We start from the raw sequence: 11,898 nt of genomic DNA, 5'->3' as shown, positions 1-11,898 counted from the left end.
TCTTTGATCAACAAGTAAACTTATACGATTGTATCACTGGCAAAGGCCGTAACTCCAAAATGTTGAGTTTTGGTAAATATTATGGCTTATGATGTTAAGACAACCTAAAGGTGAGTGTTGTTGCACATATTGATTTTTTCAAAGGGTAGGTGACTAAAGGGAAAATTTCAGTGACTCACTACAAGTCACAAACCTTTAGAGACAGTGAGTTACCAGCTTTTTGGTCCTCAGTATCACTAGCATCAAGCTAACTTGCGTAAATATTATTCTTGTAATATTTCTATAGTATGGTATAGGAAAATTTGTGGCTATGTACAGAGCTATTATTTGGTGTTAATGACAGCATTCACAAAGAAAGGCACAATACTCCCATTTAATTTTCTGTATAGTAGCCAAAAAACTACCTGCCTTAATCTCAAACTGGCTTAATAAGGCATCACACAGACTTTGTACTATGAAATTAGCAGCACATAAAGCTCCTCCTGGATAAGATCCCGAAAATATCCAGTCACCAGTGCATGTGTGAAACTGCCTGGTAGGAAGCATCAGTAAAATATCACGTGTGATGGGTGGGCAATTTAATCTTGAAAGTATATCGCAATATTCCAAGCAAATTTGCGACAAGAACATTGTTGAGGATGTATGGAGAAAAATACGGAACAACATTTTATTGATGCTTGCAGGCAGCTGGAGTTTTAAGAGTAATTAAATGAAAGGCATTTTCAAACTTTGTTTTCCAATGAGCTACTGTCTTTCCAAATTTGAATTGTGAAACAATGTACCAGCAGCAGCATTATAACACAGAATAGGGGCAAAGTCAGGTAGTGTTTGTCCTAAAAAAATTTTTTAGTTAAAGTATAAGATAATTGTTTTATTCTTTGGGTTAATAACAGCTGAAGTAACTTAACCTTGCAACTCTTCAGGGGGAGCATGATATTGTCACATAAGAAAACTAAAAAATGTTTTCCATTTGGGTTGTTGTCTCTTGGGTTGAGCTTTTCAGCAAGTTGCTTATAGCCCTCCTTTTCCATTTGGATTGGTATCATCGCTTTGACCAAACAATATATATTAGTAATTTCCATCCACTGTTTCTGCTTCCTGTCATATGAAGCTTGCTTCAGCATTGTTGATGTAAGACATTTGTTTACTTTTGTGTTGCACATCACTAGCTGCTTCACTTTTATAGCCAGGTTGCATTTTTGCCCTAAAGTGGTGAAAAACTTTTGTTCTGTCCACCTTCAGTGGGAACAATTTACTTGCATATTTTACCAGGGACACGTGGCTCTTGCCCTCAGACGTGCCCGGGCTTGTCTTATTCTTGCTCTAGGGAATGTAAATGCATGGTGTTGCTATAGCAATGAAATGGTGATATGATATTTTTATGTCACATCAAAATTTCATTCAATTCAATTTTATTTATAAAGCACCAAGTCACAAACTGTACTTGTAGCTTTTCTCGTTTCAGCTTGTTTCAGCAAAACTATAGGTAGAGGCCTTTAACCAGACAGGAGCCAGCCATGATCTCTGTAAAGACAACATTTACTTCCCTGATTTGAGTTTTCCTTTAAGGCCAAAGAAAATAAACTACGCAGGATATTTTACACCACTTGCAAATACCCAACCTTATTTGGCAACTTTAGACTTAAAAAGAAAACCATGATTATTATTATTTTTTTGCATGTAAAACACAGTGCTCACAAGTTGTGTGTTTCCCTGTCATCCCTCCCTCTGTGTATCTTTTCATGCAGGCGGTGCAGTTAGATTCTGTTAGCTCGGTAAGAGTCAGGTATCTGATCGTGGTTTCCACACTGGCCAACAAACATGAGAGCATCCTGCTGGGCATGGATTTCCCCAACTCAGACAGGTGTGTGTAACCAAGACGAAGGTGTACAGTTGCACAAGATACGATTTCTGTTCTGTTAATAATTCCTGGTTAAGGTTTAACAAGTACAATTTCCTCCTTTGTCTTGTGTGTATGTGTCCTCCCCTTCTGTTTCTAGTGATCATTGCACCATCGGTCTGGTACTGCCAATATGGAGCAATACACAAGTTTATCTGGACGGAGATGGGTAAGAAGCATGTTTTTAAAGAAGGATTAAGGATTATATTCAGTGTGAAAGCAAGCGTGAGGAAGTGATTGGTAGGCTGCTGCACAGACGGTGCAGCCTGATTTCTGGGATTTTGGCCAGAGATAATATGAATGAGTAATGTCCTTATTTTTGGAGTTGAATCATTCTCTGTGAACTACAACAGCTCCTGTCACTCAGTCACATCATTGCATAAGCATGGAGGTCATGTGTTTTTAATAATGAAATGAAAGTAAAGTATGGTTAGTTTCTTTATGCGACTGTGTATTGAAAGGTTAGTGAGTTTAGCTGATTTAAAGTCTTAATAAATTTATTCTTTGACTGCATTGTAGTGCGTGAAGAACATCAAATGTCCATTCCAGCACATTTAGTGTGTCTTCAAATAGCCGGCTATGTCTTGATTAAAACAGTTTGGGCTGCTGATGCTCAAAAAAGGATAGAAGAGCTGATCTCTCAGTAAACTGAGAGGTGTCGGGTTTAAAAACAGTTGGGCTAACATGATGGAGTGCTTAATCTGCTGTGTTTTAAATGCGCGTGCATGCTTTAGTGTCATCCAAGTGTGTTTGCCATGTCACACCAGTATGTTCCCCCTCATCAGGCTGGATCACACCTCCAACTGTGCTAATCAATCACTGTCCTCGCGTTTTCATTCCACAAGAACAAGAACTAATTCTAATCACACTGAATTATTTCTCTCTTGTGTGTCAGACTGTGATGTAGTACAATGATGCTTCTTAACACTGTTACTGTCTTATTTCTCGTTCTTCTCTTTCTCGTCGTCAGGCTTAATAATGAGCGTTCACATTTCTGTGTGTTTCCTGTAGTGGCTTTAGCGTGAGCTCAGCAAAAGAGACTAGAATCTTTAAACCGGTTTCCATGCAGACCATGTGGTGAGTGATGCTTATATCCCCACTGTGGCAGCGTCCAGCTGCTCACTTTGCATATCAATAGCTTTCATTTGCTCTAAATTTCAAGATAAGTCGTTAATACACATAGTGATGTTCTGTTTGCTTTTCCTCTCCCCTCTCTCCTCTTGTAAGGTCAGTGCTGCAGGTGTTGCATGGCTGCTGTGAGCGTGCAATCAAGGCAGCTTTGATCCCAGGCTCTGGGCTGGAATGGGCTCGGCACTACCACCGGCACATCGAGTCCGATCGCAACTGCCTCAATGAGTGGGAGGTCATGAATGACCTGGAGTCGATCCGTAAGGACAGCGATGGACAGAGGTATGCTTTTATTTGTAGTAGCCAAGGGAGTTGATGTGATAGAAAAAAATAATGTACGTTAAGATAATTTACTAAAGTATCATTTTAAGTTATTGGTCCCGGAGTTGGAAAATTCACAATCCACCACACGTAAACGTTGTGTGCTTAAAATCCCATGTTTTAAAAAAGGAACAGCTGTAGCATCAAGTGGAAAATACCTCAAAAATACTAATTAAACATGGCACTTTCAATGCTTAATGTTGCTATTAATGTAGTAATAATGAGAAACTGTTCTTATTGCTTGTGCCTCCCTGCCAGTTGGTACTAAAATTTCCCTTTTGTTCTCTGGGAAGTTCGGCAGAGAGAGTTTCCAGTGAGATCCTGATCAAAGAACACCTGAGAGACATCATGAGGACTGAAGACCTGGACAACCTCACATCCAAAATGGTGAGAAGTGTGGGAAGCTAGAGACAGGAAGTTGGTTTTAGAAAAAAAAAAAGTCAAATTATTAGAGCATAACTGAGGTGAAAAAATGTGACAAAATGCATTCATTCTCTGCTGTAGGTGCACGCTACCCTGGAGACCAGGATAGGCTTTGACATGAGACCCTACAAGGAGTACATCGACAATGAGATCCTGGTCACCATGGCTCAGATGGACAAGCCCTCTAAAATATTTGACTATCTATACCTGGTGAGTCATTGTTAAAGGTCAGATAGAGTTAAAAGACATATTATGTACAGCCACTTTTGTTTGGTCAAAAAAATTGACATGGCTTTTAGTGCCAGGATGTTGTCATGTGACTGTAACTTCCCCTTTCAGATCTGTGTTGACAGCGATAGGGAAGATGGCTCTGTCAGCCCTTTCCTTTTCATCTTCTCTGACCGTTCTTTAACCTTTTTTGTTTTTATTTGGTTTCAGGGCTCCGAGTGGAACGCAGCTAACTTTGAGGAGCTGCAGAAAAACAAGTTAGTAGTTGAACCTGTAACACTTTCTGCAGCTCTGTGTGTTGTGGTCTGTCTCTGTATCCCATTAACTCACTATAAGGGTAATATTTAACTATGCACTATGTTTTGCTCTGGCTCTGAGTGTGTCTCTGCACGTTTTTCAGCGTGGGCTACATTCTGAATGTGACGAGGGAGATTGACAACTTTTTCCCAGAGTCCTTCAATTACATGAACATCAGAGTGTACGATGTGGAAGCCACAGACTTGCTGTCCCATTGGCCAGCTACATTTAACTTCATCAACACTGCAAGGTACCAGAGGCTTTTTAAATCGAGACTTGTAAAAAGGGTTGTAATTGTTCCAGTGGGACAGAAGCTCGGTTAGGGGCTGAAATGTGTGAATCTAAATATCCATAGAGGTCTGTCTATGACATACTGTAAATAAGAGGGAGACAGGTGGAAAGGTGAAGAAGAAAGGAGTGGAGATAATAAAGGTAGATGATTTAAATGCACAAGAGAGTGCAGACAGGGTTTCGTGGGTGGGGATGAGTGTCAGGGGTTATTTGTGAAGAAGGATAGCAGCAAGAGTGAAAGGGAAGGTTTGCAAGATGGTTGTGAGACCTGACAGTGACAGTGACAAAAAGACAGAAGGCTGAGGTGGAGGTGGCAGAGCTGAAGATGCTCTGGGTACACTATGTTCCCATGGTCTGCAACAAGACTGTACAAGTCTTCACAGTCTGACATGTTATAAATTCAGAAATGTTCTTCTGCATACCTTAGTTTTAACAACTTATTATTTGAATTACTGTTGTCTTTCTGTCAGCTCTAAGCAATCCCCTCTGACACTGACAAAGCATTTTTATCCAGAGAACCACTGCTCAGCTGATATTTTGTCTTTCCAGACCATTCTCTGTAAATCCCAGAGATGCTTGTGTGGTGAAATCACCATTCTTCCATCCATCTTGCATTATCGAGGAGTTGGAACGGTGTACTTAATATAGTGGCCAGTGAGCGTAAAATATAAAATGTTAGAGAGATTTAGCAGCACTGGTGCACTATATGCGTTACTTTAATCCTTTATAGACGAAGTGCTTCCCCCTGTTTCCAGTCTTTATGATGAGCTATGCTTGCTTCATGCAGCTTCATATTTAATGGATACTGCTGAGAGTGTTGTCGGTCTCTGTGCCCACTTTTAACAGAAAATGAAAGGCTACGTTTCCTCAAATATTGAATTCCATCAAGATTGGAATAACCACCAATTTCGCAGTTCACACTGTGACTCGGCTTCCCATTTCAAGTCTAATCTGTGTGAATGATGTCTACAAACGACGACTGAGTTGTGAAACATCATGACAGGCAGTATTCACACAATGAAAATAGAAAAATACTGCTTCTGTGTTTTCAGTTTACAGTTTGGAGTCTTGAAACAAAACCTGTGAGAGAAGGCCAAGCTACCCTACAATTAAAGCTGCAAATCTTAAATTTGTTCAGCTCCTCAGCCAGTTTTAAAGCTGCCACATGTTCACAAACCAGAAGCGTTTTACTGCCGAGCATTATTTTGCATGTGTGTATACATCCCAGCAGTTCTCCCTTCACGACTTAATATTTGTTAAGTAAAATCCAAAATCACGGTGTGAGTTTACGTCTTCATCTTTGTGTATTACAGGAAGAGTGGTCAGGCGGTGTTGGTTCACTGCAAGATGGGCGTGTCCCGCTCTGCGTCTACAGTGATTGCCTACGCTATGAAGCAGCAGCACTGGACACTGGATGTGGCACTGACCTACGTCAGGGATCGCCGGTCCATCATCAAGCCCAATGAGGGCTTCATGAAGCAGCTCCAGACCTACAGCGGCATCCTCAGTGCAAGGTTAGGCCTAGTGCTCTTTTTTTCCTGTTCTCTGTAGTTTGGGAGCTCAGTTGAGGAATGTGCTCTGTGTGCATTTATCATTCCAGCCAGCAGCGCCATAGTGCTCTCTGGAAGCGAAAGTCGAGAGACCAAAGACAAAAATCAGTTCGAAACGAGGAAAGAGGGGAGGAAGAAAAGACAGCCGAAAGTGAAGAAGAAGAAGAAGATGAGGAGGAGGAAGAAGATGATGAGGACGATGACGGACTTGATGAGGATGATGGCGTAGATATTCCAGATGAAAAAAATGACTCAGGGGAAGACTGTGAGGTAATCAGATCCTGAGCAATCTATCACTTTTTAAAATCCGGATTTGTTTATTTTTTTACCTTTACAGCTTTAACTCCTTTATATCTTATCAACCTCATCTAGGTGTTTGAACAGCCTGCCCCAAAGTCTGACACTATCCAAGACCCTGTGCAGACAGGCCCTGTGATTACTGTAAATGAACCAGAAAAGGTGAGCAGACTGCCTGACCTACATTTGTCCTCATATGTTCACGCAGAGTGCATCAAAGGCTACTCATCTTTTTACTTCTCTTTAATCTCCAGGTCATGCCGAGTGTTAATCGTAGTGGCAGAATGAACCTCTACTCATTAATGCAGTCCATCAGCGAGATGGATGATGTGGATAAAGGATATGATCAGGTAAAAGAAGCAGAGTGCTGGTCTCTCTAGCCTCCTCTTTGTAGTTAAGCTGACAGTTTGGAAATGGCTAATTTAGATTGAGGACATGTAGCGAAGCCTGTTGTTTGAAATAGCTCATGAATAAGGTTTTAACTATATGAGTCATGGTTCTTACCTCTCAGCTGTAAAAGGCTGATGGAGCATTGTCGTCACCGCAAGAATGAAGTGATGTAGGATTTTTTTATATTGTCATTACTACTAGGAGACTGAGGGGTAGCACTGGAGGCCGTTTTTATAGCAACTTTTTCTTCTTGTGATTATGTTAATATTTCTACAGACATACATATTGGAAAAAACACCCAAACTAGGTTTCATTTTTAATCAAAATCTTTAGTTTGACTCTATATAAGGACCTGTAAGGCCTTCCATCCCCCCTTTTTCACACCTTGTGTCCTGCCAGTAACTATACTACCAAAATAGTAGCTGATTTAGTCTTCTGTGTGAATCTTTCTAGAGATTATGATGTAATCCACTTCAGGGGTCAACATTATTTTTGGCAGCATTTATGGTTGTGTTGCTTTAGGTGCTAATCATCTCACAGTTACAGTTAAAAATATTTATCTGTCAAGTTTTTGTCTACTTTGTACATTTCCTTACATCAGTTCCAATAGTTTTGACATTTGTGAGTCCTTTCGTTGTTATTCCTTATCTTGAAGCGAGGACTGTTATGCCATCTCTGATAAATTAAAAAACTGTTGTGAATAAGTAGCCAGAAATAGAAGGTATTGACGGTACTGAAGCAGGATAATCACAGTAGTCGCCGGCTACAACGTGTAGTTAGATTTCGACCGAGGTTTACGTCAGGTAGTCACATAGCGTTCAGAGGCATTTGGGGTTGCGATGTATCTGTGGAGTAGATTTCTTGCTGAAGAATTAATCCCAATGTTATAACTTTGTACTTTCCTACTTTGTTCTTTTCAAAGATGCCTGGCAGTCCGAGGCGGTCACCAGGACAGCGGAGGCGTAGCTATGGGCGCCGGTGTCTCACTCACCAGAAAGCATGTGTGGATGTTTCACCTGAACCATCCAGCCGGCCGGGCGCGGGCCAAAGCAAGCCGCAAAGTGATTAAAAAGATGAACAAGCAGGGAGGTACAAGAGGAACTATAAACGAGGCACAGAGGAGAAAAGAAGGAACGTGTGCTCTGGGAACATGCCAAGGTTTTTATACAATGATCCTAAAGTCTTAATTTATATTTTGCAGGTCTTGGATTGCATATGTCACCTCATAAAAGCTATAGTAGATAGTTGATTTTTATAAGGGCCATGCTGCAGTATTGCTGTACCAGTGAAAGCCAGGATATCTGAAATCATTGTGCATTATTGTATTATTATGTTTTATGTTTATGAAGGTATCCAAACATATATGAACCAGCATGTCCCTGCCGAGCTCCCTCAGTCCCTCTTCCGTTTTTTTAAGCTCTCCTTTCAACACTTCAGACGTATCTATGCAATAACTGTTTTAATTTCCTTATACGAGGCTGTATCCTGCCAGCCCAAAGCAGAAAGTGTTCATTTCCTCCTTCTCACAACACATACCGTGTGCAGATATGGAGGATTTCACTGTATCTAAGCTGTGCATTATGGATTATGTCATGGCTAGTTTTATGGCATACGCCAGTTTGCCAAACTGTATTCCTCTGTGCCGGTGTGCCAATATATTTAAAGGAAATGTCGGTTTGCTAGGAACCTTTCCCACCCATTTTATTTTCATCCATTATATTTTGGCTCCAGGGCTACATGAGTGCCTTCAACCTGAGAATGAAAAGTGATTCTGTAATGATGTTTTTAATGTTTTAGCTTAAGTACAAGGTGGTGGTAATATATTGCATTTCTCTTGTACCATTTGCCACTTTTTTGTCATCATAAATGTGACTTTACAAGTTTGTGCACAATTACAGTATATATAGTCACATAATTGCTGATGGCCTGGGTGCATGTTTTGTGTTTTATACCAGCCTGTGAGAAGACACTGTTCAGGGTTTGAGTTTGTATTTATATGGACTTTGAATGGATCAACTTAAATTATTCCATGTTCTGTTTTCACTAGATGCTGATGAGGACATTTCTTATTTTATGCTGGTATTACTTTTTATCCAGTGAACCCAAGCTAAAAAGAAAGAAAGCATTTAACCTGCATGCTCACTATTAGGGAAAAAAAAGAGGAAAAAAGAAAACATGCACTTTATAATCCCAACACACTGTTCCCACCGCCTGAGCCAACTTCACACTGTACTATGATTAAAATGATCAGTGATTGGTTTTTATTGTCATCCATTTCCTTATTGTAACAGACTCTCTGCTGCCTGCACCTCACTCTTGTTTACATGCACCTGAGTAAAAAATAAATTATTGTACTCCAAACAAGAACCTTTATTTTTTGATTAAATAATAAACCAGAGGAGACTGATTTAATATAAAAGAGACATGGCACAGGGACAAGCCTTCTTTTGATTCCTATTTTTTACTGTAGCAGTTGTAATCTTAATATCAGCACAGTAATAGTTAACAAAAGAGAGGGGTAATGGGGATAAAGAGCAGATTTATACAGAACAGCTGATTTGACTGATGAATTAAAGTCAGGTCCCAATGTATTTCCTTCTGGGTTCACTTAGAATTATTCCTCCTGCTTTCATTGCAGCTCTGAAAGACTGAACCTGCAAAACAGAAAAGCCAGAGAGAGAGAGAGACGTGAAGCAAATGGCTACCTAAGTGAAGGAAAATGACAGTAACTTTATTTCCAGTCCCTGCTGCATGTACTCACAGAATCTGAGCGGTATGTCCAGGGAATCACCCTATACACCATCCTGGTGATGCCAGCCTGCTGGCAGCGATGCGCCAGCACCTCGCCCACAGCCTGACAGGCTGCCACGCAGTTTGTAGAAGCCAGCTCCTTCTTCACAGCCCACTCTTTGGTCGAACAAGAAAGCACCGGAATAGGGGAGCAGCTGGAAAACACTTGGGCTGTCACATGGTGTTGGCTACGGGAGAACATCAACCTGAAACAATGACAGGCATGAGAGGAAATTAAATAGAGATAATTGTTCTTTATGCATGAATATGCTATGTTTCATATCAACCTGACTGATTACATTACGTTTTTGTCCTTTCATACTGACAGTTCTGAACCCAATGGGGTAGAACAAATACAGAATATTCGTATAATCTAGAATAATAGTAGTGAATATAAAAACAATTATCTTTGTTTCCCAATTTTAGTTATACAACTTAACATTAATTTAAGAAAATAATTAATAAATTTAGATAAATAGATACTTGTTTGTAGGCTGTAAGCTGTGATCCAATGTGGGGTTGATGCACATGACTGTTGTCTCCATTTCTCTTTGAATTTTGTTACCAACAACTGCTACACTTTTAAACATATCTTTCTGTTCATTTTGTGTCTTTGACTGTTTCTTTAGATCAATGCATGTGCGCCACCACGTCTCAAGAACAATGACTGTGTCACTGCTTGTTACAAAGTCATAATCCTTCATAGACTGAAGTCATTTTAAATGTGTAATTTAGTTTGATAAGGTAACTGGTTACATTACTAATTACACTGATATAGTTATTGTATAACCTTCTAACAATGTGTTACCTCATAACATTTGGTACTATAAAGTTAGAAAGTAATTCACAAGTCCTCACTAACAATAGTTGTTAAATTACAGTAAGCTGTATCACGACTATGCTTATTTCATCACAACTAGATTTATTTCTGGAATACTAAAATATGAATGAAATTTAAAAACTGCCATTTGAAGAAAAAAACAAAAATACAACAGCTAATGTGACATTACAGCTCTTATAATGCAATCATGTTGGGGGGTCTGTCTATGGTGTCCCACAAGGTTCTGTATTGGGGCCTTTATATCTGCTCTCTCTTCTGAACATTTATGAACATTTCTTATCACTGCTATGCAGACGAAGTTCAGTTATAGGTCGTCTTTTAAGGCCCAAGAATTTTATAATCTACAGATCCTGAATATATGCTTAGGCTATTAAAAGATGGATGGCTGACAACTTTCTCCTACTTAATAATGAAGAAAAACCTGAAGTCCTTGTTTGTGCCCCTGACAGATTGGTCCCCTTCTGATATTTGCTAAATCTTGTATCAGGAACCTTGGGGTAACTTTGCTTTCACTTCTCATGCTCATGTCAAATTTCTGGTTTGATACTGATCTTTTTTAACGTTTGGTTCACTCTTTTTCTTTTTTTAACACTCTGGTATTTTATTGTGATTTTAGATAAACAAGAGACACCCTAGCAGTGCTACTCGGTCAGTATAACGTTACTCTGATTTTGGACTTCAAAGTAAAAGCCCTTTACAATTTCATATATGAGCAATATTCGTCTGAATCCAGAATTCCGTTATAGAGAAACCACCTGTTTCCACAGACTAATTTCACTTTAAATCAACAGGATGCACCCTCACAGTGGTACTCAGATTCTGGATTTCACAGTAAGAACTTAAACCTTTACAGACCTGTGGTAGAACTCCCGGTGTGGCCAGGTTGTCTTCCAGCCCCGATCCTTCACAGCCAGAGCCATCTGCTCCAGGTTGCGGGGATTTCTGTTTACAAAGGTCGGGTTCACGGCTTCATTTTCATCCGCGGAGGGCTCTGGCTGAGAAGCTGCTTGACTCAGACACCGAGCTGTGTGACAATTAGAGTCTGGTCAGCTTTCATGACTGCAGATAGAAAGTTTAAGGCTTTCTAGCTTTACTTGCTTACCCGTCTGGTTTGAAAGCAGGGCTGGCCGACAGTGTTGAATTTGACCTAAGAGCAGCCGCACACTGCGACTAACTTGGCTCAGAGCCATGTCCTCCCGAGCAGTGCTCCCCTCACAAATAAAAAGTACAATCAATTTGTTAACATCCGGTAAGACGCCAAAAACAAGCAAACAAACTATTCAAGAAAAATCCACCGTTACATGAGGAGTCCCATCTTTGACATTCCGATAATATCCGGTTCACTCTGTGCTACTTAGGAAACAGCACAGATAGAAACCGAACACGCGCTTAAGGTTCCGTTTACACTAACTCCGGAACTTAAAACGGTGGGAAACGCCAAC

General features: G+C 40.2%; 2 protein-coding genes across 3 annotated transcripts in view; one reads left to right on the top strand and one right to left on the bottom strand.

The window, feature by feature from the left end:
* The window catches only part of LOC113036508 (protein phosphatase Slingshot homolog 3), a 12,709-nt gene extending 3,523 nt beyond the window's left edge, over nt 1–9,186 (top strand). For both annotated transcript variants that reach the window (XM_080288330.1, XM_026192911.2), the window contains 13 exons: nt 1,749–1,864; nt 2,001–2,069; nt 2,912–2,977; nt 3,128–3,310; nt 3,643–3,736; nt 3,854–3,982; nt 4,211–4,257; nt 4,401–4,547; nt 5,902–6,102; nt 6,189–6,408; nt 6,511–6,597; nt 6,690–6,785; nt 7,748–9,186. In XM_080288330.1, the coding sequence (XP_080144456.1) occupies nt 1,749–1,864; nt 2,001–2,069; nt 2,912–2,977; nt 3,128–3,310; nt 3,643–3,736; nt 3,854–3,982; nt 4,211–4,257; nt 4,401–4,547; nt 5,902–6,102; nt 6,189–6,408; nt 6,511–6,597; nt 6,690–6,785; nt 7,748–7,894 (1,602 nt within the window). In that variant the 3' untranslated portion in view covers nt 7,895–9,186. The remainder of the gene's footprint in view (nt 1–1,748; nt 1,865–2,000; nt 2,070–2,911; nt 2,978–3,127; nt 3,311–3,642; nt 3,737–3,853; nt 3,983–4,210; nt 4,258–4,400; nt 4,548–5,901; nt 6,103–6,188; nt 6,409–6,510; nt 6,598–6,689; nt 6,786–7,747) is intronic.
* Nucleotides 9,175–11,864, bottom strand: mrpl18 (mitochondrial ribosomal protein L18). Its single transcript, XM_026192918.2, has 4 exons — nt 11,559–11,864; nt 11,312–11,480; nt 9,587–9,821; nt 9,175–9,479 (listed from the first exon to the last, which is right to left on the bottom strand). The coding sequence occupies exons 1-4, from the start codon at nt 11,644–11,646 to the stop codon at nt 9,402–9,404; spliced, it is 570 nt and encodes a 189-aa protein (XP_026048703.1). The 5' UTR covers nt 11,647–11,864; the 3' UTR covers nt 9,175–9,401.
* Nucleotides 11,865–11,898: the final 34 nt, after the last annotated feature.

Source organism: Astatotilapia calliptera, chromosome 2, assembly GCF_964374335.1.
Source record: "Astatotilapia calliptera chromosome 2, fAstCal68.1, whole genome shotgun sequence".
NCBI classification, from domain to species: Eukaryota; Metazoa; Chordata; class Actinopteri; order Cichliformes; family Cichlidae; genus Astatotilapia; species Astatotilapia calliptera.
This window is presented reverse-complemented; position numbering and strand designations above follow the sequence as displayed.

Coding starts and splice junctions, on each gene's coding strand:
- mrpl18 (XM_026192918.2), bottom strand. CDS start 11,646: ATGGCTCTGAGCCAAGTTAGTCGCAGTGTGCGGCTGCTCTTAGGTCAA. Junction 11,481..11,558: donor CCTGCTTTCAAACCAGACGG/GTAAGCAAGTAA, acceptor ATTGTCACACAG/CTCGGTGTCTGAGTCAAGCA. Junction 9,822..11,311: donor CACCGGGAGTTCTACCACAG/GTCTGTAAAGGT, acceptor TCATTGTTTCAG/GTTGATGTTCTCCCGTAGCC.